The following is a 26,970-nucleotide window of genomic DNA, read 5'->3' on the forward strand; positions in this document are numbered from 1 at the left end:
TGGCCCGGCGGCGATATTGTCGGAGATAGCGGTACGTTAACCGGATACGATCCAACGGAGGATAACTCTCAAGGTTCTCAAAAAAAGATCGCACCTTGCGCTCTTGATGTTCCTGATAGGCTCGCGCCTTTTCCACACGAGCCTCCTTGAAAAGCCGTTTTTTCACTGGGTTATGACGATCACAGAGAAACTCCCTCTGGACTCGTTCAAATCGATGACCAGCCCGGACCCGGTTAGGAGTGCGCGGCGATCGAGGAACGCGCAATGTTGCATTGGCAGCACCCAAGATCGTTTCGTTAAGACGAGAAAACTGCTGGTTGGGATTGTGCCCCACGTGATCAACAGGATACTCGTTTAAGAGGGCGGAAATTTCACGATGATAACGCATTTTGGCCAAAGGATCAGTAGTCAATAGACCGACCTGAACGGACGCAGATACAGAACGGGAAGGAGTCGGAGCGGTGATAACAACACTGTCGGAAGCAGTAGAGTCACTAGAAGGCTTAACGGTGATCACAAGCAGGCGATGATCTGAAAAGCAATCTTCGACGTCGACACAGTGACACCGAGGCGTATGGAAACGAGAAATTTGCGGCATGATGATATGATCAATCTAGAATAGAGATAATAAGGGAAGATCAGAGATTAGAGATTTCAGATTTCAGAACATTACCTGAGAGCATGAAGAACCGCGCTGCCATGTACACAACACACTCCGGCTGGGCCCGAAAGAACTGCAGAGCCGGTAATTGTGGACGTGAAGCAGTTCCCTAAGGACTTCACCATTGGGATTGCTTTCTGAATGATAAAGGAAAGATCCGATGCGAGATAGTTCAGCTGGCAGAAGGTCCTGATATCCCACATGGGCGTTGAAGTCGCCGAGAATAATGACATTGGCGCGGCGTTGTGGACTGAGCAGCGACAGGTAATTGATCAGATTCCCGATTTCAGGATCAGCACGACCACTGAGTGAACGAGCGTAAATGGAAATGATGGTGAGCATCTCTCCAAAAATTGGAAGCTTCACCCCACACATACTGTCGGATATACGGAAGAAATCGGCTTCCTCGAATAGACTACGATGAATCAGGATCGAAGTTCCACCGCCCATCCGGGGGCGAGTGTCTAACTGCTGATTAACGTTGAACCAAGCATAAGCAGCGGTCGAGATGGTACAACTCGCCAAACGGGTTTCCTGAAGACAAGCCACTGCGACTTGATTAGAGAGTAAAAACTGGTCGATATGGTCTCGGTCGGAGGATTGCGAACAGCCGGACACGTTCCACGTACCGGCCTTGAAAACATCCGGTGGTAGTCCTAGGGATGGCGGTACAGAAGGAGTACAGTCACTGTGCTGGGAAACATCGTAGGCATTGACAGGAGGCTCCAGTTGAACCGTTTGAACGCGAGAGCGAGGGAGCGGATCAGTTCTCAGGGTAACCCGATCAGGTTCAGGTCTCAAAACGGTGGCTTAAATAGGAACGCTAAATCATGAAAATACCAAGAGCAGCCTACAAGGAACAACTAACCTGACGAGACAAGTAGATGGTCTGCTCCTGCGGAAGAAGCCTCAACATGGTTGATCTCAAGCAGCCGCGTACCTAGAAGAAGAATCATTAGGCATTGTAACAACGGAAAGGGGTAACCTACCTGCACCGAAGCGGAAAACACTATCGTAATGAGTGTATTCGCCCCCTGCTGAAAGTCGATGAACAATCCTTAAAGTCCTACGACGCCCGCAGCTGTTGACCACACAAGTTGAGGACAGCTCACGGAACACTTCGATCCGAAAATCGAAAGTTCTGGCCACCACAAGGAGAGTATCTTCTCCCCCCCAGAATCCAGGCAGCAGCATACAACGGAGATAAAACTCAACAAGCTGAGGAATGGTCATTTCACTGCAATGCGGGATCAGACCTTGGTCTATAAACGCTGACACAGCTTGAGCATAGAGGCGATCTGTCCACTCGGCGAGATGCTCCCGAAAGTAACCAACCACCTCCGTTCGCAGCATCCGATTATGGTCTCGCATGTTCTCAGTGCCTGGTACGGCGCCCCAAATCTGGTGGCTGAGTGAGGAGTATAGACAGTCGCCATCTCCTGGGATCAATAAAGCTTGCACCGTTCCCCCATCTTCAACAGACACGACCTCAGTTGCCGCCGGCAAACTGACAGACGAAGGCAGCTCGGCCGGTATGAAGGAAAACGGCAGATCACCTAAGGAACATAGCCAATAAGTGAACGCACTACAAAGAATACCACCCTGAACAACTTACCTGAGCCTAAACTGAGAATACTATCATAATGAATATGAGAATGACCCTCAGAACGACGACGAAAAACTCGCAAGGTCTGATGGGGTCCACCATCGTTGATTACGATTGTAGAAAACAGCTCACTATATAATTCAATACGAAATCCGAATATGGCGGCCACCACGAGGAGAGTATCTTCTCCCCCTCGAAATTCGGGTTGCAGCATAGAACGAAGGTAGATTCGAATCAGATCGGGAACGGAAAGGTCATCACTTTGTAGGAACAATCCTTGGCCGATTAAAGCAGGTAGGGCTTGGGCATACAACCGGTCGGCCCACTGGGAGAGGTTGTTCCGGAGGTACTCAACCACCATGGCCCGAAGCGTACGGTTATGAAACTGATCGCCCTCAGATCCTGGCAGCGTGCCCCAAATTTGGTGACTGAGCGAAGAAAACAAACACTCGCTATCTTCCGGCACAAGAAGAATCTGCAGCGTTTCGCCAGTGACGATTGACACGATTCCAATCGACATCGCTCGAAAGATGCACGCTGGCAGTAGACCACGCAAACGGAAGTACAACGGGAAATGGCAGGAAAGCAACTAATAGATGCAACAACGAGAAATCAGTTCGATAAATGGCGACACCAATGAAACTCCGAGAACTGCCACAACAGCACAACAACAAGAAGAACGACACACGAACGAATGACATTAACAGGCGTCACTTTTTTGTACACGGAGAAAAGCGGGAAATGGAAACGCAAATTAATATTCGTGAATGGAAAAGATATTATGAATTCGGTTGGAGATCGAAAAATATTTTTGTTTATTTTGGGATGTTTATAACTTATATCGGAAGTGACGTATATGATAGTGCATCATTGAACGCACACAGCGCACTACACCCGGTACTGAAAAAAAAGTGTCGCTAGTCAAAACGTCGCTATTCGGTTCGGTGCTGGCGCCATAATATTGTTCGTGCAGTTGAAAATCAAATATTTGACACGCGAAAAGGGAAATATTTCTCTCCTACAGTCTGTTTATAACACAGTCCCGCAAAGAGTGAAACCAAATCTACCTATCGAACTGTCAAATCGGCTACCTATCGAGCACGCCAGCAAATTGTGAAAACAAAGTCGGGCGAAGAAGAAGAACAACAATCAAAAGAAGTTGTCTTTGCGTGTCTCTATATATACAGTCTCTATTCTCTCCTAAACCATGCGTCGGACGTACGTTGGGCAAATGGCGCTGGATAGAGGACCAGATCCGCTGCCCATTAGGTTTCACGTATGGATTTGGAGGAGACATATCGATTGTCGCGTGTGGGGAAACTTCGGGTTTCAACCGCGAAGACAGTAGAACATTGGTCATGCGTCTTTAAACTTCGCAGGTTTCGATTCCATTAAACCACTAACAGCGATGCAATGAACCAGAATTCAGGCTAAACATTTCAATAGGTCCTGTCTGCATTTGAGAGGCTCTCTTTGTTCACTTTCTCTTTCAATTATTGCAATGTAATGGTACACTTTTCAACTATTTTTGCAGTACAAATCAAAAGACGATTGTTTCGATCATCGTTCAATGCAAGGAGACAATCATAATACAAATAAACAGCTGAGATATTAAGGAAAGAGAGGGAAACCAAGAGAGCGTCTCTTCTGCAGACGGGACCTTTAGACATGTCTGGCCTGAATTAGTTTGATGCACGCAACCTACAAGTGGGCAGAATTAACCCGTTGGAGAGCACGTATGTCCCTCCGTGCAGGGGACGCAGGGTTGTTTTGAGTAGGGCAGAGTGGATGGAAGAGCAGTGCAAAATGACATCACACGATCCAGCGCCGGCCTACACATTTCGCACTGAAATAACGATTTCAACGATGGGGTAAAAGTGTAAACAACTGTTAGTTAGAAACTGAAAGGAGAATGTTAACTCAATACCCCCAGACCATACCTCCCACACCACCCAACAACTACATACGCCCCAACAACAGCACGTACACACTCACTAAAGCCGCGGGGCCGGAGAGATGAGCGGCCCACCTTTGTTTTTATCTGTTTTTATCAAGAAATTTCCAGATGAAAAGAACCAAGGTGAAGGTTCCCTCATCAATCCTTCCGGTCCACCTTAGTGTTTTATGCATTATGGCGGCCAGGGGTTGTTCTAGTTTTCCCAGCTGTATTGTAAAGCATTAGCCATAGTCTCGAAATATCTATCGGCGACCGGTTATTGCTGGCAGATGCAGTAGAAAGTTTGCCTTAATACGTATCAATCGTCTTTGACAAACGAGAAAACTGACCTCACCGATTACCTGTCTCTGAGCCAAATTTGGTATAGAGTCTTCAGTCTCCGATTAGTCGCTCCATGTTTGGTGGAGGATTTTAATTCAATGGGTTACACAGCCGCTATCCGAATGAAGAGAATGATATTCCGTGTAATATATCACAATTCAGAAGGGATGCGATACATTGCATGGAATGGAGAGGCTGAATTGGGTACCCGACCAAGTCCCTGCTGGGGGGCGCAAAACTGATGAGTGGCAGACAATCGAATCGTCAATGTCGTAGGGCATTGTCGTAGGGCATATTGTCGAAACAAAAAAACTTTAAATGCCCAACCAAATCATCAGCAATATCAATTTGCCTCAAACGCGTTCCAGTGATAGGGTTAAGATTAGGACCAATTATAACAATACAATTTCACGTTTCCATATGAGTTTGTTTAGTAGTTTTATAGGTAACATCTTAATAAGAAATTTTCTGTAGGTTCATAACTTGCACTCAACGAGTTGAATGTTATATTGCTTCACAACTGTAAGCAACATTATTACTCATTAATAAAAGGTTGTATCATCAACATGCACTTACTGAACGAAACATTTGATCAATTAACACCATTTAGGTATAAATAGGTAGCAGAACAAAACTTTTATTTTTAAAAGTAGTTATCTATGTTAATGATAGAAGCGTAGCGTAAAGTGAGACCACTTGTTCCAGATCCCGAAACGTTTCACACTGAATGAGGAATGGGAGTGACAGTGCGAACAAAAGATCTGAACTACTAGGTGTAGGAAGAAGTATGTTGATTCCCCCTCCCCTTTCCCAAAACTCTGTAGAATTTTGATACAACTTCACGAACTGTTTACTAATGCTGCGGGGCCGGAGGATATGAGCGGCCCACCTTGTATTTCTATTACATTTCACCAGACGAGCTACACTTGAAGACGACAACGAGTGAGGAGGCCAAACCGATGAATGGATGAGTGATAGTGATGACCAATGATCGCGTCAACCCACCGTTGAGGACACCAAGCTGGAATCGCCGCGCATGTCACATGAGTATCCTAACAAATTTTAATGACCCTCTCCTTCCCACGGTTGCTCCGGAGCTACATTGATTCATTAAAGACAAGCCAGTTTAATATCACACAATGGCATGTGAACATAATAATTAAATAGCAGCAACAATTGAATTCTAAACAATTAAGAACGGTAACGGTAGAATCTGCCATGAACAATGAAACTAAGTTTACTATCAATTAATCTGCTTTAAAGCTAATTTCAATTAGATTGACTGAAATTTACACCAAGAATAGCAATCTTGGCTCAATCAATAATCATACCAGTCGTGGGAAGGAAAAGGGTAAAATAACGAACATTAATCAGCCTTCTTTTACAGCCGCAAGAGATCATCCACAATCGAGCTAGCTCCCTTAACTCTCACCTCCTCCTTACATCGGTAGTAATATTAATAATTGCGAGAACTCACATATCTTTTCCGTCCCATAGTTTCACTTAACTGATTAGTGGATGACCTCTTGGCGAACCGCATCTGCTGTTTCTAATCCGGCATTAATTAACTACGTCACAACTCACTAATCAAATTCTTTTTACAATTACAAGTTGGCTAACGAGCGTTTTAGCGGAATTAGATAATAACTACTAGACAATTCAACTCTAAGTTTACAAAAGCATAAAAACTAGTAAGAAGAGCTTAGTCCTATTAGTTCTAGTAATAGAAGCTCGGTACTAGTACTGGTACTACTGCTCGGCTTGTAAATAACTAGGTTCTATGAAAAGTAATCATAACTAGACTCTGTTACCATAATTGCATTGCAGAACGCCATTGATCTAGAAACAGCAGTGCGCAACGGATCTATTGTCTTACCAAAATGAAACACACACCGTCCCCTAAGGATCGGACACTTGTGCCGTAGGTGAAGGTCTAGTCGGCTAGACCAACGGTATTAGAAACTCACTTTTTATTAAGTCCAGAGTTTGTAACATCGTCGTGTTTCATCTAGTAGACGTATCGCTCAGCGGAGGGGAAAGCGCAGATAGGCAAAGGGGCCAGAGGATGCGTTGAGATTACAGAATTACAGAATTACAGATAATAAACAACACATTCCATGTACATACAACATTTTAAAGTAGCAAGTAAATGGAGTAGCTGGAATACCTACTCAAAATCATTGCATAGCGATTGTTGGTGTTTGTTTCTTCTAACTCGCTGAGGACGAAAAATATTATTGCAAAATTCCTAAGTAACATCCCCATGGCATATTTTGCAATCATAACTCGTTTTGTTATTGATGAGTTATTTTGTATTTATTTTATTTTTGACAAAATATTGATGGACAGCTAATTTTGTTATTAATTTGTTAGAAATAAGAACTACAAAAAATAAGTAACTAATAAAAGTAAGTAAAGAAAAAAAGTAACTAATAACAAATTTTGTTATTATAAGATCAAACGAAGGACAAAACATTTCTGAACTTACAATATAGTTTTTTCCAATCTTAAGAACGAAATTTACAAATATGATTATCTTTTTTGAAATAACTTATTTTGTACTTACTTTGTTCTCAATAACTCTTTAATAACTTATTTAGTTATTCTTCATTTTGAAATATTTTGTCCTTGGTTTGTTCTTATAAAGATAAAATTTGTTAATGAGTTATTTTCCGGTACAAAGTCAGTCATTATTTTTGTTCTTTTAACTCCTAACTCCAAAAAAAAAACAAATTTGCCATTCAGCTATTCATTTTAAATGGCAAAATTTGATCTTTATTCACTTAGAAAATTATACCGAACTCGGTTAAATTTGAACCGAGTTTTTATCTGCTGAGCTCTCGGTTGGCTGTTCGGTTGAAAATGAATGAACCGAGTGTTCGTTACAAATTTAAACCCTAAACGTCAAACTTACCGAAGTGGTCGGTTTGAGCTAAAGCAAAAAAAGAAACCGAAGATCGGTTGTTTTGGAATATCTTCGGAGCTTTTGGACCGAGAAGTCGAATAAAAATAAAACCAATTTAATTTCTTTGCATATTTTATTAATCACTCATTTGAATCCATTAAAAGGTTGCATTTTGTTTAAAGCGATACGGATTCCAATACATTTTCGTTCGAAATGTTGGCTGGTTCCATATTACCGGAGGAGTTCGCTCGCATCCGGATGTTGCGCGGGTATCAACTGGAACAAAGTAGGAAAAATAGAATCAAGAACACGTTATTTTGAATATAGATGGTAATATTCAAATTATAAAACCACTTACCGTCATTCTCAAGCGTACTCCTTCTGTATTCGCAAACATCGAGACTAGTTAATCCACAAATCACTGGAAAATTTCAGCGTGACAAACGTTGAGTAAAACAAACATGGCTGACCGAACGTTGAGCTCGCCAGCACAGTGAACCGAGTTTTCTCGGTATCTGTTCACCGAATTTGTATATTCTCCAGAAGAACCGAGCTTTTCGGTAGTTATGACATATGAATCTGTCATTTCTAACGAACACTCGGTTCCAATCAACAAAATATCACAAACATACCGAATCCCTCGGTTCATCAGTGGCAACCGATTAAGTTCGTTTAAAAATTAAACCGAGTTCGGTATTAAAAACTAAGTGTGTAGTTAGTCTTCAACCGGGAAAAGAAGGTCCCTTCACTGGCGTTGGGTAGTAATAGGAAATGAGGACTAAGGAGGATAGCTTTTGTTTACCAGATATTTGTAGCATATTTTCAGCAGAAACGTACAGCCTCCTGACTGCCGTATCTAACTGCAACGAGAATCAAGACACGATCATACTTACTGATTCCGCTAGTTCTCTAGACGCCATCCAGGGATCCGTAGCCATTCGTAGATTCAAGCAGTACAGAACATCTCAACGGAACAGAACTTTGCCTTTTGCTGGATCCCAGGTCACTGTGGTATCAATGGAAATGAACGAGCAGAAGCACAACAAGCAAAACCTTGACATTCTGACACCTGTCCAGGATGTCATAAAGATCATGAAGTGGAATATTTGGTCAACACGGGAGAACGCCGTTTGAGGGTTGGTACGGGACTAAACCGGACATGAACATGTTCCATGTGTTCGATTCAGAGGCGTACGTAGTTATCCCATTAGAGATGGGGATGAAGCTGCAGTCAATTGGAAATGCCTACCGCTTGGTCCAAAAGGCATACATCGACAAACTGGCTGCACAGTTTGGACTTCCGGATGCGAAGGTTTTACGAATTCCTAATGACGTCGCATATCTACAGTAAAAGGAGGAGTTGAAGAGTCTACCGCAATGACAAGTTCAAGAGCCTCGTCTGGGGTTTGCTGTACCTATCAGTGAATATCCGGCCAGGCATCGCTAAAGACTGGACTCGAAAAAAATTAAACACTCAAAATAATGTATAACTTTTGATTGCGTTCACAAAAATAGCTGATTTTTTACCAGGAATAGCATGGTATGTGTAGTTAATGCCCTAAAAATTTCATCAAAATCGGTTCAGTATTGGCGCAAATATTGTCGATACAATAAAATGTGATTTTGGAAATTTTGGGCCTCCATTTTAAAAATTGTTTAGGCTATAACTTGGTTGTTAGCTCATCAAAACGTCTGAAAATTTGACTGTAAGTTCTTCAAGTAAGTCATAATAAGTGGTGAAAATTTCATTATAATCGGTTCAGTAATTTTTTTAACAATTCAAACAAAAAAACGGCGTTTTCAAATTTTGGGCATTTTTTAACATTTTAAAATCAGTGTGCATTATTTTTACTGTAGTATTGGCAACACTGTCCCGATTTTTTTTGAAACTTTGACAGTGTAAAATCGTTGTGTTAATCTGTTCTCAGTGAATATTTCAGCCATTTCGATTGAACATTTTAAAAGTTAGAGCAGTTTGAATGTCACTATACCAAAAACCACATCTGCTTATTGTGACATTAAGGTCAAATCAAATTGAATGAAATTTTGATACAATACCCGAGCAAAGCCTGATAGCAAATTGAAAACTAATTTTGATGCTGTGATATTGCAATTCTTGATAACTCAGGTTGTTGTCGTTTTGGTCGTTTTAACGGTTAAAACATCAAAAATGAGAGCAGAAAAATGTTCCTGTGACAGCAAATTGAAAACCATTCCTGCTATCGATGATAGCAAATTGATAACTGTTTTTGTTATCAGCGCAAGAAAAATGAAAAATCGTAAAATGTAGAGTTTTTCGGTTGATATCAAATCCTAAATGCAATAATACAATTGCACTAACGATATATCCCTAGAATTCCTTCACATAGTTTACTAAGAGCACCGCCACGGGAGTCCCTATCTGGGTCCCTATCCCTATTTCCGGGCCCTGAATAGGGACCCATCTTCACACCGGCGGTATCTAAACGGGAATGAAAAATAAGGACGCGACATGGGATAAGCGATGGGTTTCCACATTTGGGGACCCACTCAAATCTTGCACTGAGTTGCTATACCGATGGTTTGTGTGACGTCACTTTCTTTATTTATATTTTGCGGTGAAGTGAGCTGAGCAGTGGTGTGGAAAATAAACAGCAGTGGATCAATAAACCAAGAGATGAATATTGATGCACTTTGTCTTACGTGACTAGATGTTTTCCAGAACCCTATCACAAACAAACAGACGCAACACTAATAATTCCCACGTACACCGATTCAACGGTTTTATTTAAAAATTTAATAGTTGGTCAACTGCCCATCTGTGGCACTCGTAGTGTATTTGTTCAAGTTTTACATTCGCTCACTATTGTCACACCTAGTTTATGATTGGCCACTCTATTGGCCAAACTCAGTCCTTTTATACCCCGGACAGACATGTGATACGAGTGTGATTCCTGTACAACGGTACGCAGTGTCTAGAAAATTCTAACAAGACTGACTTGAACTGAGAGAATTTTCAGTATTGTAGTATTTAAATATTCTTTTAAAAATAAAACGACAAGAAATGACTAGAGGGAGACCGGAGACTGCTTGTTCACAAATGTCATAACGCTTGAGGGGGTGGGTGGATGTCCTTCATGGTGTTACAGCTCGAACAAATAATTTTTCTTCCCATACAAACTGTGTTACGAAGGGGTGGGTGGGTGTCAAAACAGGTCAACTTTGGCGTTATGATATTTGTAAATGAATCCTGACCCAACCAGCAAATCCAGGCTGTACTACGTCCGATTTTAATAGTGGTTTCTGCTTTTAGTGGTGTTGCATATGCGTACACGTTGCATTACACGAACACTACCTGTGTTACTGGTGCAAAATAGTGAACAAAAATCAGCTGTTCCCGGTAAAATCCAACCAGCATTATTTTCAACCAGTAGATTTGCATAAGTGTTCGTGACGCAGCGCTGCGAAACCACAATGCACTTACTTTTAAGTAAGGACCACTTTTAGCAACGCACGGTGGAAGATCAATATGTTTTTGAGTCCCTAAACCCAAAATAGAAACCACCGGTGGAAAAGTGGGGTGCTAACCCAAAATAGCACCCGAAAAGGAGCGGTATAATAGGGATAGCGATGAGGACTCCCGTGGCGGTGCTCTAAAAGATTTAAAAACTATTGTAACACTAAATATTCACATTAATTCAAAATGACAGCAAACCGAAAGCAAAATTTGGAATCAAATTAAGTAAAGATTAAATGATATCAAAATGTGATATCAATTTGTTGCTGAATACAAATCATGTTTTCGATTTGTTGTAATTTTGTTGTTGGGCTTTGCTCGGGTACATCTACATACATACATTTTGTTCAGAAAAAAAAATCATTGAAATCGGTTCAGTATTTTTGGCTCTACAATTTTAGGTAAAAAAAGTGATATTTTTTAAAGTGTTTGTTTGGCCCAAGATTCTCAAATGGTAAAGCTCTTGTTTCGACGATATCTCCGCCAACACTTAACCGATTTTGATGAAATTTTTATGGTATTAGCTACACATTATGTACTATTCCTGGTCAAAAAATCAGCTATTTTTGTGCACGTAATCAAAAGTTATACATTATTCTTTGTGTCTCATTTTTTTCGAGCCCAGTCTTTATAAGCACATCGGTTCTTAGAAGGCAGATGAGCAAGCCAACGAATGCAGATTGGACGGAAGCGAAAAGGGTTCTGCGTTACCTGAAGACGACAAGTGAGTTGAAGTTGGTATTAGGTACCACCAAAGAAGAACTTCAGGGGAACGCGAACGCAGACTGGGCCGGAAATCGAATTCGTGCTACCTGTTTCGCTTGAGTGGTGGCTTGATTTCATGATGTTCCAGAAAGCAAGTGAGCGTGACACTATCATCGACTGAAGCGAAGTTATATTTCGTTAACTGAAATTTATCGGAAGCTGTTTCGACTCAAAAAAAAATGAAGCATGATAGCCAGAGTACAGAAACTAGTGCAGATTTTAGAAGACAATCAAACTTGCTTGAAGGTGTTGGGGGGGAGAACCAGTGTTGGTAAAAACTCAAATTCTCAAATCTGATTGAGTTGTTTCACGCGCGATTCTTGACTCGCCAAACTCACCGCCGAAAAAATCATGCATGAGTTGACTCGCGATTTCACTCATTGCTTTATTTCTTGGTGTTATTATTATTTACATCAAAGTTTTTAGGATTATATGATAGAACAAAAGCAAATCTAGCGTACAATAAAATTGAATGCCGTTTAAATTGATTTGGATTCGTTTTACAAGCAAATGAGATTTCAGCGCTTTACTCGTGAGAGCGAGATTTTGCATGAAAATCTCGCGCGTGAGAAAATGATTCAGAATCGCGCGCGAGTTTGCTCACGCAGGAGCGGTTCATGAGTCTGCTTTGAGTGTGATTTTGCCAACACTGGTGAGAACCAAGGGTGTGACCATTCATTTGCAAAGATTAACATTCACTTGCTATTATCTCAATTCAGAAGCATGCTATCGAAAAACAATGTATGGATGAATTTAACCTTGTAGTTTTATCTGAAAGTTTACCGAATAACATTGGAGTAATTTACATTCACCGCGTGGAGAGTTGCCTTCACAGCTCGCTCACGACTTTGGTATACGTTTGCGACCCCAATGTTATTCGGCAAACTTTCAGATAAAACTACAAGGTTAAATTCATCCATGCATTGTTTTTCGATAGCATGCTTATGAACTGAGATAATAGGAAATGAATGTAAATATTTGCAAATGAATGATCGCACCCTTGGTGAGAACGCAAGACTGAAGTGATCCAATCACGTCACGCAGAAAAATATATTTTAAATTCTAAAAAAACGACTTTGAATCAAAAATAAAATAGCATTGATCCACGGCCTAAGTGCAATTTTTATTGAATCAAAAACAGCGAGTATTAGCTTCAAAGCATTTATTTTGTTGTTTTTAAGTCCAGCTGTCAAAGTGTAAAATATTTGATTCTAATACTAATGTTCATTGAAACAAATATATTACTACTTTATTTCAAAAATATTTATTTTTAAATCAAAAACAGTTTTTTTGTGTCAAAAATAATACTATTTGATAGTAATATACTTCAAAAAGACCATAAAAATATGTATTTAATGGATTACCTGCTTTGAATTGATTGCGATCTTATAAATACTGAGAGCATGTGATCAAAATGCTCCCATTAGTTAAAAGATCGTTTTCAATCAAAGCAGATAATCCAATAGAATTGGATAAAACTTTTTAGGAACAATATTTACTATAGTTTCCTAATTACATAATCTTAATGAAAGTTTTTAGAATTTTTCAGATTTATATTTTTTGCAGTTGTCTTTTGTTGCATCAGCAATAGCCGGCGGAGGTGGGTGGAAGCGGCGTATCAGTAGGTCAGCTCCAGAGGCACGTTCTCCTGGAAGCGGCGTAGTTGCAGACGCAGATTCGGCGGAAGATTCGCTGGATAGCGGAGGAAGATTCTGTAAATCAAAAAGGGTTTCCTTAGAAAACATAATTTTATGAACAGTAGATGCTTACCAGGTATTTTCTCCATTACAACAACGAACGACTGTAGAAACGACTACAGAGTGAGTTCCTCGAGTTCCTTGCGCTCGATTATCCTGAACTGGTTAGCTGTGTAGCCGTTATTTAGAAGGATATGAATTTTAGAAATAAACAACAAGTTTCATTTCATTGTACTTACCAACAAAGGCATCAAACGTTTGAAAAAATATTTTACGACCTCTTTTTCGACAATTTCGTTTTTTATTTTGTCAGTTTTTAACAATGAAAACAAAATGCCGGCGGATCAACTTGTGCAAAATGATATAGGGTGGGGCGGGGCAAGATGGGTCACCTAAGGATGCATCACCATAACTTTGTAAATACAAATCGTATTGGTTTGTATTCGTCCGCTACTCTTCAATACACTAGTTAGCTATGCTAAAAGTCGATAAAAAGATCATTAAACACAAAATATGATGTTAAACAAGCAGTTTTAAAAAGTGATAAATTTTGCGCCGTGAAAAAAGGGCGGGGCAAGATGGGTCACCTTTTAGGTAATTCACATTTTCTCAACGAAAAACGTCAAAATATAAGATTTGTTCCGCATTCATATATGCTCCATATCCATACTGAGTAAACAAGAGCTATTAGTAAACATTTCATAAATTTATTTGGAATATAAAAAAACTTTACGATTCTAGTGGTCCTCAGGCGACTTGAAAATCGATGTTTTCACTAAAAAATTATCTTAATTTTATGTTATAATTTTAAGCGTTCATTCCGCTTGATTGAAGTCAGTTATGAGATAGTCTTGTAATAAAAAAAAAATAACTTTTGAATGCTCCAAAAATACGTTCAAAATTGAAGGTGACCCATCTTGCCCCGCGGCCGTTTATATGGAGATTATATGGGATGTATCGCATAAGAAAAATGGCTAAAAACCATTTTATTTTTCATTTCTAATGAGAGTGAATAATTTTTCAATCCACGCCCCAAACTTTTGTATATTCATGCTGGTCATCTAACAAAATTATTAACATAATCAAAACATGAGCAATGCGCCCGAAAATGGCACTGACCCATCTTGCCCCGCGACCCATCTTGCCCCGCCCCACCCTATTTATTTCAAAGTAGTTATTTTTTTAAATCAAAGACACAACGGCCTTGTTTCTAATACATTTATTTTAGAATCAAAGTCGCTTAGTATTAGCATCAAATATTGATTTGCTTTGATTTAAAAAACAGTAATGAATTTGAATCAAAGTTGTAATGCATTTGTTTCAAATATGCGACATTTTTCTGCGTGGTGGACTCCAAATATTACTTCGTGAAGGACTTGACAGAATCATGCCACAATGTGACGTACTCCGATCGGCGGACATCCTAACAAAACCATTGAGCAGGGTGAAGTTGGAGAAAAGAGGATTCAGGTATCAATAGCTCGACTCCAGAGGCACGTTCTCCTCCATTTGGGAAATTTGTACCATAAAAAGAGGATTCCCAACTAACATTTTCAGCGCTATAAGCTTCAGTCATTTGCTTTCTGTTGTGTAACCATCGAGTAAAAGCAGTTAACGCTGAATAAAAGGAAAGCTAGTCAAATATAAATCATAAGCTAATACACGACTGCAAAACAAGCACCATACAGCTACCAAACTCGGTTTTCATAAATCCATTGCTTGTCACTGGGGCTGCCTTTACTCCACTCTATTCCAACTCCGGGAGATTTCCCGGAAGATGTGAAAACTTGAACACATCGAATAGGAGTCCCCACTAACAAAACAGCTGCTAATATACAGTACAATTCGTTATACTGACAAATCCCCAAACCAGCAGCGCTTTAAAGGCCGTTATGCGATTTCATTACGGCTAGAAGCTGTAATAAAGAAACTGTTAGTTTACCAACACGGCTTGTCGGATATAAACATTATTGTCAAAACAAACTTCAAGCGGGATATATAGCTACTACACAAATTCTTTACAGCTATCCATGTCTGTGCTGTGAAATTATTTGGGTTGCTTTTATTGCACTTTAACCCTCTAATACCCAGCCCCGCCTTTAGACGGGGTATAGTTTGAGCATTTTTGTAATTTTTGTTTCGTGGAAAATCAAAACTTTTATATTTTTGGCTGATATTTAGGACTGTTCTGTATATCTCAAAATGGTTTTTGGTGTATTTTAAAACGTATTTACACTTTTTAAAAATCATTCAAAAATTGATGTTTTAGTCACCTTTTAGAAGTCAATGTTTATTTTGTATTGATTCGCTACAATTAACATATTTTAAATTTTTCTCAAATCATTCTATCCTAGTTTAATAGTTTAAGAGAGTAGAATACACTCTAAAATTATTTTCCTTAAAATTATACGGAGAACAAAATTTCCCATGAAAAAAAAATTAAAATTAAAATGTTTCCACAATAATCATAAAATCTCAGAATGTTTCCGTCTCATAAAATCCATACCCCAAAGAGGCTTCTAGGAAAAATATAAAAGTGTGGGGATGTTCAAAAATAAAAATTAGAAAAATCAAAAACCGAAATTCACGAAATCGAGTATTAAAAAGAATCATCTTCCAAAACATGTTTAAATTGATTTTAGATGACGAGAAATGATATTTAGATCAAAATCAAAAATTTGGGTATTAGAGGGTTAATTCAATGCCGGAAGATTTGCCGGAAGATGTGCAAATCGAGTAAGAGTCCCAGCCACTACAACAGCTGCTTTTATACAGTACGTTTTGTAATGTTGCCAAAACACAAAACAGCAGCGCTTCGTAGCCGTGTAAAGAACACTCTTTCAGCTAGAAGCTGTGAAGAAGAATCTGTTGGCGCAACCACACAGCTTGTTCAATGTAAACATTATTGCGTTTGACGTTTCACAAGCTTTTGCAGCAAGATGAAGTTGGGTAAGGTTCCTTGTGGCACTATTATGAAGCCTTGTCTGGAGTAAAACAAAACGGGCTATTTTCTATGTTATTATATAAATATACACACTTAGAAAAAATGACGGATTACGGTAAAATTTTACCGTAATCTCAACAGCTGAACGTACGGTAAAAAGTTCGGTGATTTTTCAAACCGTTATCAAAGTTATATTAGGTACTGTGAATCTCAGGAAAATGCATCTGCCAAAATTACCGGAACGTTCGGTACTTTTTACAAATTTACCGTAAAAATCGCAGAACGTTCGGTATGTTTGTTTACAAATGAATTCTCAATACATATCAACTTTTATATTGTGAGGGCCCCAATAAAAATGTATTATTCATTGCTGATAGGGTGAATGATTGTGACATTCTGTGTATGATCAAGATGATAACCTGAAAGGGTTGTTAAGCACGTTGTATCATATTTTTCTATTAGGGGGGGAAGTCGTTCTCGTCCATAATATTGCATGGTTCTGTGTTATCAATTAACGGCATTTCGGAAGATTCGCTATACGGTAATTGTGCTCATTCTGCGAAAGTCGAAGTCGTATATCGATGTGAGAAATCTCGATTCGAATGAAATGACTCACCGTGTAAATGAAATGGAGAATCACCTCATTCGAGTCGAGATTTCTCACCTCGATATGGGACTCCTACTATTGTCACATCACTCCGTTCGCAAAATAAGCATGAATATCAGATCCATTGTCGACATTTATGGCACAAATGTCCCAAATGGAGGATAACGTGCCTCTGGAGCCGGCCTTCTGATACCAGGCCCCCCTCCCCTCGTCGGCTTTTGCCCATACAAAAGATTCGAAATTTGTATGAACCGTAAACTCCTTCCCTCTCTCTACGTTATTTAGAATAGAGGTAATAAACTATAGAGGAAGAATGTCGCTGGCGTCGCTGTCGCAACATCTCTTGCTGGCGGAGATAGGCCGGGATATAAGTGTCAAAGCGAAAAAGTATGCAGTTTGACAGATAGATACCCGACATGTTTGCGAACGAGAACAAAGGGAACAGCAGCGACATTCGTCCTCTATAGTTTCTTAACCCTTTCCTTCCCATGACTTTGAACGACTATTTCTATGCCAAGAAAGCGTTTCCGAAAAAAGTGCTTGAACAAAAGTTATTGCAAATTGGTCTAATTTTTCGAAATCAACGAAAAAAAATTTAGTTGTAAATCAATAGTATTTTGATTGTTTATCAATAGTTCTACTATTGAAACAAGTAGTTGGGAGTTGGGTTTGTCTAATGGGATTACAATCATATTCTAAAAACTGTTGCATCATATTCATCTGATTTCGTTTGTCTCGAGTTCGTCGAAAATCGATGGTGCTCTAGAGCAACCATGGGAAGTAGAGGGTTAACTCTATTTTATTTAGAGACGGACCTTTATGTGATAGATGGTGGAAGATGATCTGAGTTCGCACTTTATAGGCGGAATTCTTGTAAACAAGGCAAATTACTTCTTCCTTCCCACCCTTCGGTAACTGTTCCGTTCTCCAGATTCTGACTATCAGTCGTAGCAGACAAATAACCAAACCTTCCGAGTTTATCTTGCTGAATTCAGCTGTCTTCTATTACTTACTTACCAGTCACCTTATTGTTTTTTAGCTGTTGCAGGGCATCTCTTCACTAAGCCAGGCATTTTGTTGATTCCCTTGGTCCACCGTTCTAGTGTAGACATTTCTTCGGTTGCCTTGATCCTCCGTGCCTGCGCTCCCTGCGCAAATTCAGCTATTCATCGAAGTGCTGCTTCCAACTTTTCGATCATCTTAGTTCCATTTCTTCCGGATAACGCGGGTCTGCTACTTTTGCTTCCGCATATAACGGTCCACTTTCTGTCGGGTCCCATGCTGCAGCATGACCGCTCACGCTGCGTTCCGGAAGATATATAATGCTTGTGGTGGTTACTTGGGTTCCATAGATTTGTAGCATTGTTCAATAAATAATAATCAATATTATCGAAGCTTTTAGAGTAATTGATACTAGTAGATAGCGATATTTTTTAGTAAATAAGTTGTTGAATCTAACCCCATGTATGCATAAGTGAATGTGTGTGTGTGTGAGTGTGTGCGTGTGAATGCGGTATGAAACTACTATGAACTTTGCGATATTTCTGTGCTTAGTGCGTATGCCTGGGCTCGCTTTCGTTATCCGGTGCACAAAATTCCCCCTCATTCTGCCTATTCCAGTATTTCACGGCGCTCGCGGAGAAAACGGTGGTCAGCGTCGTCGGCGGAGACGGGGAATGCGTATCAATGTATTCGATGATGACGAAGATCTCTTTCAACCAGGTTCTTCCTCGTCCAGCGACGATGACGACGACGAGGACGAGGACGATGACAACGAAGAGGACGAGGATGGGGACGGCGGCGATGGCGAGGACGACGACGGGGCCAACAATAACGACGACGACGAGGAAGACGCCTCGTCCTGGACCACGACCTCCGATCTGGAGGACTTCCTATTGATGTAAGACAGTCAGTCAGTGGTGGTGTTGATGGGCTTGAAATTGAATGTATCCAGATGAGCGGTCAGCTGGTTCCTCCTCGCCATCTCCCGTGTTGTCCACTGCCGGCACGTGCAAACACTTGAAAAGTAAGTCGCTTCCTCGTAACTGCTACTTCGTGACAATTTAGAACTTATGCGTTCTTCTATGGTACGTCACTGTATATAGATGTCTTGTAGTAGGATAAAGGCCGGATTACCTTTTCTCTATTAAGATCAAAAAGCTTTAAGTTTGATGTTCGAGGGATTTGTTTCGAAAAGTAAAATGTTTGAAAATATGTTCAAGTCAAAATTATTATTTATACAACTGTTAAAATATCCGTCACAAAGTTTCGAGCATTCGATGTGATTGCATTTTTTTTTCGTACTGTGTAGGCAGGTGTAGCTCGCGTTTTTTTACTTCTTTGAACAGACGACAGAGGGATTTTACGTTTTTCTCCGTTTTCTTGAACGTGTAACCACCTAAGGGATTTTTGTCGCCGCGAGCAAACCCTTCTGCCGCACTATTTCGGCATAACGGCGTTGTATAATCGATTTGTACATGTATAATAGATTCTAGCTCAATAAATAAATTTCATATTAAGATACACAATTTCAATTTGAAATATCCGAAAAATCAGGCAGGTCTCTCTCTCTCTCTCTGGGGAAAACGCCCGTAAAATTGAAAAGGCCGCATCAACGATTTGTAAGCCTTCTGAAATCCGCCCAAGTAAAATGAAACGAGCTCACCAATTTATCTGAAAACCTCTTTTTATGTTCATCGAATTCGAAACATTATATACACGAACGTGCGCGTGTCGATCCCCAGCATCTACTTGTCACAAACACGAACAAATCGAAGTCAGAAGAGTCCAACTTGTTTATTTATGACACATTCTAACGAGCCTGGATAAAACAAAGAGGAGAAACGTCAAAATTGGAACAGTCGATCTAGTGTCATCCCCATAGTTCGATGCAGCACACTCAGCGAAAAAAACTAGCGAAATTCATCGAAATACCTTATGAAAATTTGCTATAACTAATTCTTATGGATGACATAAGAATACCTTATGAAAATTGATCGTGCTTGCTATGACAAATTTCATAAGATAGACTTATAAAAAGAACAAATAAATCTTAAAATGATGCAGACTGGATTCGATCCATGGACGTCGGGATCACCGGGCCCGTGTTTTATCCACACGGCTACCGACGCTTGAGAATTTCATGGTGCTAAACATGAATAAAAGCCAAGCTGTGTGACGATTCTACATCATAGAGTGACCTTATGAAATTCATCCGAATCATTATGAATTATTTAAAGGCCGTTTCATAAGTTGGGCCTTATGAAAATCTTAAGGTTATTTCGCTGAGTGCAGGATCGAGCAGGAGACCTGTCAAAACGACAAGGATTCTCCGGATTCTCCACGTTGGTACACTCGAGACACTTTAAGGACAGACTTGTTTGAATCCCAACATGGCCGCCACAATGGCCGACTTTGGCACCTACTCACGATTTTGAGGGCACAAATCTCTTCGTAAAGAAAACCAGCGCACCTGATCTTCTTATTTTAAGTTTGTTACGAGTGAGCAAGAACAGAATAATGAAATGCACTGTTGTGTGAAGCTTGCTTCTTGAGATTTGTGCGTTTGAAGTTCTGATGCACTGTTGAAGCAGGATTTCAAGACGTTTGTCCTTAACACATTCCACGCACTTCTACACTGCGATTTTTGAATTTCATTGAACGATATTTCCGGGCTCTTGCTGTCGATTTTGATTCTTTTTGCACCAAAATGAAGATACATAGTTACTTATATCCTTCGACTAATACCTGAAACTTTGAAAACTGCTTTTAAAACGCAGCAGATTTCTTGTCGTTCGGTCAAAATTCGTATTTTTTTTGCGATGGTGTCCCGTTACGCTGTATTTCCTGATTTCTTTTGAAGTACAAAGTTCCAATTCCCAATTTGAAAGCATAAAATGAATCTTCTATTCAAAAGTGATCGTTTGATATGCTGGTTAGTATTTAACAACATAACAATTTTTGGAAGCAAAAGTTTGATTCTAGCGCAAAACGTAACGCGTGGAATGTGTCTTATGCTTTCGTGTATGTCATGTCTTGGTTTTTTAGACGGAAGCAAGGAAGGACAATGAATTGATGAGTTCGTTCTACATCCTAAATTCTACAGATCGAACAGTCCTTATTTTTACTCAACAAAAATTGCAGGGCTCTTCACGACTTGTGACTTTTTATGGGACGTTCCCATTTTCTGTTGCCTTCTTCGCAACTATTTATCTCTTCCAGCTGTATAGTTTTCCCAGTAGCCAGCGTATCGTCAAAAACATCCAAAAGCAAATGGTAATCGTAAAAACAGTCGTAGTTAGAACATATGCATAAAAATCGGCGTACTTCTCATGCGAAACCCATAACGCTAATTCATCGTCGACTTTGTCGGAATCTCCTCGGATACCCTGCCCCTGAACTCCATCCGGCACAATAAGAAACTTTTCCATGTACATATCAATCTCTACCTTCGTTATCGTTCGTTGCAAGTTCCACTCGACTGTGCTGAATGTTTGGGAGTTTTCCAACCGGACGCAACTTTTGACATGGAACTCCGTTTCCGTCTCATCCAGGCTGAATAAGCTGAACAATTCAAGTCCTCGTTGGCATCCGCCTTTTTCAGCTCCGCTAGTAGAAATTACTATGCTGGCTACATAGCCTCTGTCGCTACGAAGGAACGTAAAATCGTGGTAGCAGTCGTCGCGAATGTTCCGCAACAAATACCACTGCGAAAGTCTCCGACGCGCGCGACCTGTCGGCGAGGAGGACTGCGAGAAGGAATCGTTGGTCGGGTTTCGATGCTGGAGCGCTAAACCAATAAGGTTCGATTTAAGATTGCTCGCTACTTTCTGGTTACACTTTTCATGAAAAAGCAGCTGACCTCTTGCTTCCCCTGCCAATAATGTTACCAGCAGAATGAGCAAAATTGTTAGTATCGACATGGTGTGGTGTTCCTCCAATCACTAAATTGAGGATAGCTCGTTTGAACCAAGCATTATTGAAGAGTGATTATATTGCGGATACTCATCAGGGATTTCACTTAATGATGATTTTGCAACGCCAAAGCTTTTTCCCGGTGCTAAGGGAACATATAATTACATGCGATTGTTACAACTCCGTTGGCCGAACTTAGGAGAACACAAACTGTCATCGGATCAAGTTCCAAGGGCGTAGCCAGCTTTTCGGTCAGAATGGGGCAAGAACCCTTAGCAAATATATACCTACTAGCTTTTATTGGTAAACGCAAAACGATGAAATTGAATTCAATAACATTATATTCTAAAAGCATTATCGAACCCTTCAGCAGTCATGCTGTTGTATTTTGTACAATACGTTGAAAAAGCTCGCCTGATCTACACAAATCAATGTGGTGCTGGTAGCGGTGACCAATTTCTGGAAGATCAAGAATTTTTATTTACTCGTGCATTATTTTGCAATGATTTTTTTTGTTAAACATTAATAAGAAATTATAGGTGAACTCTTTTGAAAATTACGAACGCTTTTGAGGACTCACCTACACTCAGCGAAAAAAACTAGCGAAATTCATCGAAATACCTTATGAAAATTTGCTATAACTAATTCTTATGGATGACATAAGAAAACCTTATAAAAATTGATCGTGTTTGCTATGACAAATTTCATAAGATGGACTTATGAAAAGAACAAAAAAATCCTAAAATGATGCAGACTGGATTCGATCCATGAACGTCGGGATCGCCAAGCCCGTGTTTTATCCACACGGCTACCGACGCTTGAGAATACCATGTTGCTAAACATGAATAAAAGCCAAGCTGTGAGACGATTTTACGTCATAGAGTGACCTTATGAAATTCATCCGAATCATTATGAATTATTTAAAGGCCGTTTCATAAGTTGGGCCTTATGGAAGACTTAAGGTTATTTGGCTGAGTGAGAACTATCTGGATCCTGTATGCGTCCTTTTTTAATTATCTGCCAATTCTATTCGCTGGAGGAATTCCTCCTGAAATTCTCGATGTATTTCAAAACAAAAATCATCAGGTAATCCTGGAGAAGTTCTTGAGAACATACATCCCTGAAAAGATGATTGAAGGAACTCCTGAATAAATTGTTGGAGAGAACCTGAAAGGAATTTCAGAAGAATTCCTGGACCAATCCCTGGAAGAATCCTCGAAGCAATCTCTGGAAGACTTCCTGGCTAAATCCCTGAAGAAATACCTGGATGCATTCCTGGAGCAATTCATACAGTAATGCCTGAAGAAAGCCTGGTAGAATCCCTGGAGGAATTCCCGAAGGAGTCCCTGGAAGAATTTCTGAAAGTATACCTGGAGGAATGCCTAGATAAATTATGGGAGGAATACCTAGAGAAATTTCTAAAGAGATTTCATGAGGAAATCCTAGATAAATTCTGGAGGATTTCTAGGAGAAAATTCCGGAGATATTCCTAGAAAAAAATCAGAAGAAACGAATTTCTAGAGAATATCTTAGCGAAATTTCTGGAGGAATTCTTGGAGAAACCTCTGAATAAATTTCTGGGAAAATCTCTAGAGAGAATCCTGGAGGAATGCTTGGAGAAATTTCTGAACAAATTCCTGGTGTAATACGTAGAGAAATTCTTTAGATAAATTCTTGGAGCTATCCCTGGAAGAACTTCTGGAGGAATTCTTGGTGAAATGTCCAAAGGAATTCTGGGAGGAATTGCTGGAGAATTTTCTGAAAAAAAAACTTTTCTGAAACCTTCTGATTTTCTGAAAGAATCCTTTGAGGATTTTCTAGAGGATTTTCTGGGAACATCCCTGGAGAAATTCGTGGAGAAATCCCTGGGAATTTCTGGAGGAATTCTTGGAGGAATCCCTGTAAAATTCCTGAAAGTACTCGTGGAGAATTTTCTGGAAGAATCTCTGAACAAATCCCTAGAGGATTTCCTAGAGAAATACTTGGAGGAATTGCTGACATAAATTCTGAAGGATGTCCAGGAGCAATTCCTGGAGAAATTCATGAAGAAATTCCTGGGGTATTTCCTGGAGGGATGGATTCCTGGTGAAGTTCCTGGAGAAATTCCTGTAGGAATGCCTGGACGAATTCCTAGAGGTTTTTCTGTGGGAATTGCTGCAGGAATCTCCAGAGGAATTGTTGGGGATTTCTATTTCTGTTATTTTTGCCATTTCTGAAAAATCCCTAAAATCCTTGAGGAATTTCTAGCGGAATTTCTGGAGGAATTCCTGGATAAGTCCTCGAAGGAATTCCTGAAGAAATCCCTGAGGAAATCCTTGAAGAAATTTGTGGAGAAATTCCTGAAGAAATCTCTGGAGGAACTCCTGGAGCAATACCTGGAGGAATCCCTGAAAAAATCCTGAAGAATTTCTGAAGAAATCCCTAGAGGATTTCCTGGAGGAATCTTAGTAGAAACTTCTGGAGGATTTCCTGAAGGAATCTTCGAAAGATTTCCAGGAGGAATCCCTGGAAAAATCCTTGAAAAATTCATGGAGAAACCTCTAGTCTAGAGGAATCCCTGAAGCAATTTCTGATGAAATCTCTGGAGAAATGCCTGTAGGAATCCCTAGAGAAATTGCTGACATAATTTCTGAAGGATGTGCAGGACCAAATCCTGGAGAAATTCGTGAAGAAATTCCTGGCGAAATTCCTGAAAGAATTCCTGGAGGAGTTCCTGGATAAAATCTTGGAACAATTTCTAGAAGCATTCCTGTAGGAATTGCTGCAGTAATCCATGATGGAATTCCTGGAGGAACCTCTAGAGGAATGTTTCATCAAGTATTTGATGAATTTCTAGACAAAAGTTCAGAAGAATTCTGGGAGATTCATATTTCTATTTCTATTATTTTTCTATTGCTGAAAAAATCCCTTGGGAAAACCATGGAGGAATTTCTAGTGGAATTTCTTGGGGAATTCCACTAGAAATCCTCGTAAAAAAATCCTGAATGAATCCCTGGGAGAATTCTTGAAGAAATTTGTGGAGAAATCCCTGGAGGAATCCCTAGAGAAACTCCTAGAGGAATCCCTGAAAAATTCCTAAAGGTCAACTTCCTGGGAGAATTTCTGAAAAAATCAATAGAAGATTTGCTGGAAGAATCCTTAAAGAAACTTCTGGAGGATTTCCTGGAGAAATCTTCGAAACATTTCCTGGAGTAATCCCTGGAGAAATTCGTGGAGAATTCCCTGAAGCAATTCATGAAGAATTCCCAGGAGAAATTTCTAGAGCAGTGCTTGGAGGAATTCCTGAAAAAATCCTGAGGGTATTCCAAGAAGAATTTCTGAAAAAAAAACCGGGAGATTTTCTGGAAAAACCTGGAAAAAGTGCTGATATGATAACTGAAGGATGTTCAGGAGCAATTCCTGGATCAATTGCTAGAGAAATTACAGGAGGAATTTCTGAAGAAATTTTTGGGGTAGTTCCTAGAGAATTTCCTGGAGGAGTTCCTGGATAAAATTGTGGAGGTATGCCTGGAGGAATTCTTTGAGATTTTCCTTTGGGAATTGCTGAGGGAATCCTTGAAGGAATTCCCGGAGGAATCTCTGGGGGAATCTTTAGAGGAATTATGGAAGAAATTTTCTGAAAAATATCCCTCAGAAATTCTTGGAGGAATTTCTAGAGTAATTTCTATAGAAATCATCGAAGGATCTTCTGTAGGAATCCCTGGGGGAATCCTTAGAGAAATTTGAGAAGAAATCCCTGGAAAAATCCCTGATGAAGTTCTTGGATGAATTTTAGCGGAATTCCTGGAGGGAAATCTGGAAGAATTCTTAGAAGAATTCCTGGAAAAAATCCAAAAAGTATTCCTAGAGAAAATTCTGGAAGAATTTCTGAAGGAATCCTTGAAGGATTTCCTGAAGAAATTTCTGGGTGAATTGCTGACATAATTTATTAAGGAATACCTTGATTAATTCCTGTTGATGTTCCTGGAGAAGTCTCTGAAGAAATTCCTGGAGTAATTTCTGGAGGAGTTTCTAGAAAATGCCCTGGATTAAATCCTGGAGGAATGCCTGCATGCATTTCTGAAGGAATCCCAGGAAGAATTCCTGAAAAAATCCCATGAGAAACTCCTGGAAGAACTCCTGGGAAATTCTTGGAGGAATTTCTGGTGGAGTCTCTAAAGCAATTTCTGGAGGAATATCTGGTAGAATTCCTGGAGGAATCGTTGAAAAAATCCTTGAGAAATCTCTGCAAGAGTCCAAGGAAATATCCTTGGGAGAATGCCTAGGAGAATTCCTGGTGGAATTCGTGGAGGATTCCCTGAAGTTATTACAGGAGAAATATTTGGAGGAATTCCTGTAATAGTCTCTGGAAAATCCTTGGAGGAATCCCTTGAAGAACTTCTAAATAATTTTCTGTAGGAATTTCTGGTGGAATTCTTGGAAGAATCCTGGAAGCAGATACTGGAGGAATGGCTGGAGGAATGGCTGGAGGAAGTCCTGAAGTCCTGAATGCGTTGAGGAAACCCTGGAAGATTTCTTGGAAATTCTGAAAAAAAATCTTGTATGAATTCTTGGAGGGATCTCTGGAGGATATCCTAGAGGAATGCCTGTAAGAATTCCTGAAAGAATCTTCAGAGGAACTCCTGGAAAAATATCTAGTGGAATTTCCGGCGTAAATTGTGAAGGAATCTCTAGATGAATTCCTGGAGAAATTTTTAGAGAAATTCCTGCAGGAATTCATAGTGGAATCCCTGGAAAAAATCCTAGAGAAATTGCTGAAGAAATTCTTGGATGAATCACTTAAGGAATACGTAGAGGAATACCAGGAATAAGTCATGAAGAAATCGCAGATGGAATTCTTGGAGAAATTCTGAAGCAATCCTATGAGTTCTTGAAGAAACTTTAGAAGGAATCCCCGAAGCAATTTTAAGTGGAATTCCTAAGGGAATCCCTAAACAGCTCCTGTAGGAAATACTGGACTAATTACTGGAGGAGTTCCTGAAACAAACACAGAAGAAATTCTTGAAGGAAAATCTGGAGGAATTCCTGAAGAAATCCCACGAGGAACCCCGGAAGCAATCCCATGAGGAATTCCTTAGGAAATCCCAGGAAAGACTT

The 26,970-nt window shown here is 39.9% G+C and overlaps 1 protein-coding gene across 2 annotated transcripts in view; it reads left to right on the forward strand.

Annotated features, from left to right (window-relative positions):
- The window catches only part of LOC109422375 (protein mahjong), a 40,603-nt gene extending 21,125 nt beyond the window's left edge, over positions 1–19,478 (forward strand). The window contains exon 7 of one of the 2 annotated variants that reach the window (XM_029873706.2): positions 18,580–19,478. In XM_029873706.2, coding sequence (XP_029729566.2) covers positions 18,580–18,863 — 284 coding nt within the window. In that variant the 3' untranslated portion in view covers positions 18,864–19,478. The remainder of the gene's footprint in view (positions 1–18,579) is intronic. The other variant, XM_029873708.2, reaches the window with a different exon arrangement.
- The last annotated feature ends 7,492 nt before the right edge of the window (positions 19,479–26,970 follow it).

Source organism: Aedes albopictus, chromosome 3, assembly GCF_035046485.1.
Source record: "Aedes albopictus strain Foshan chromosome 3, AalbF5, whole genome shotgun sequence".
NCBI classification, from domain to species: Eukaryota; Metazoa; Arthropoda; class Insecta; order Diptera; family Culicidae; genus Aedes; species Aedes albopictus.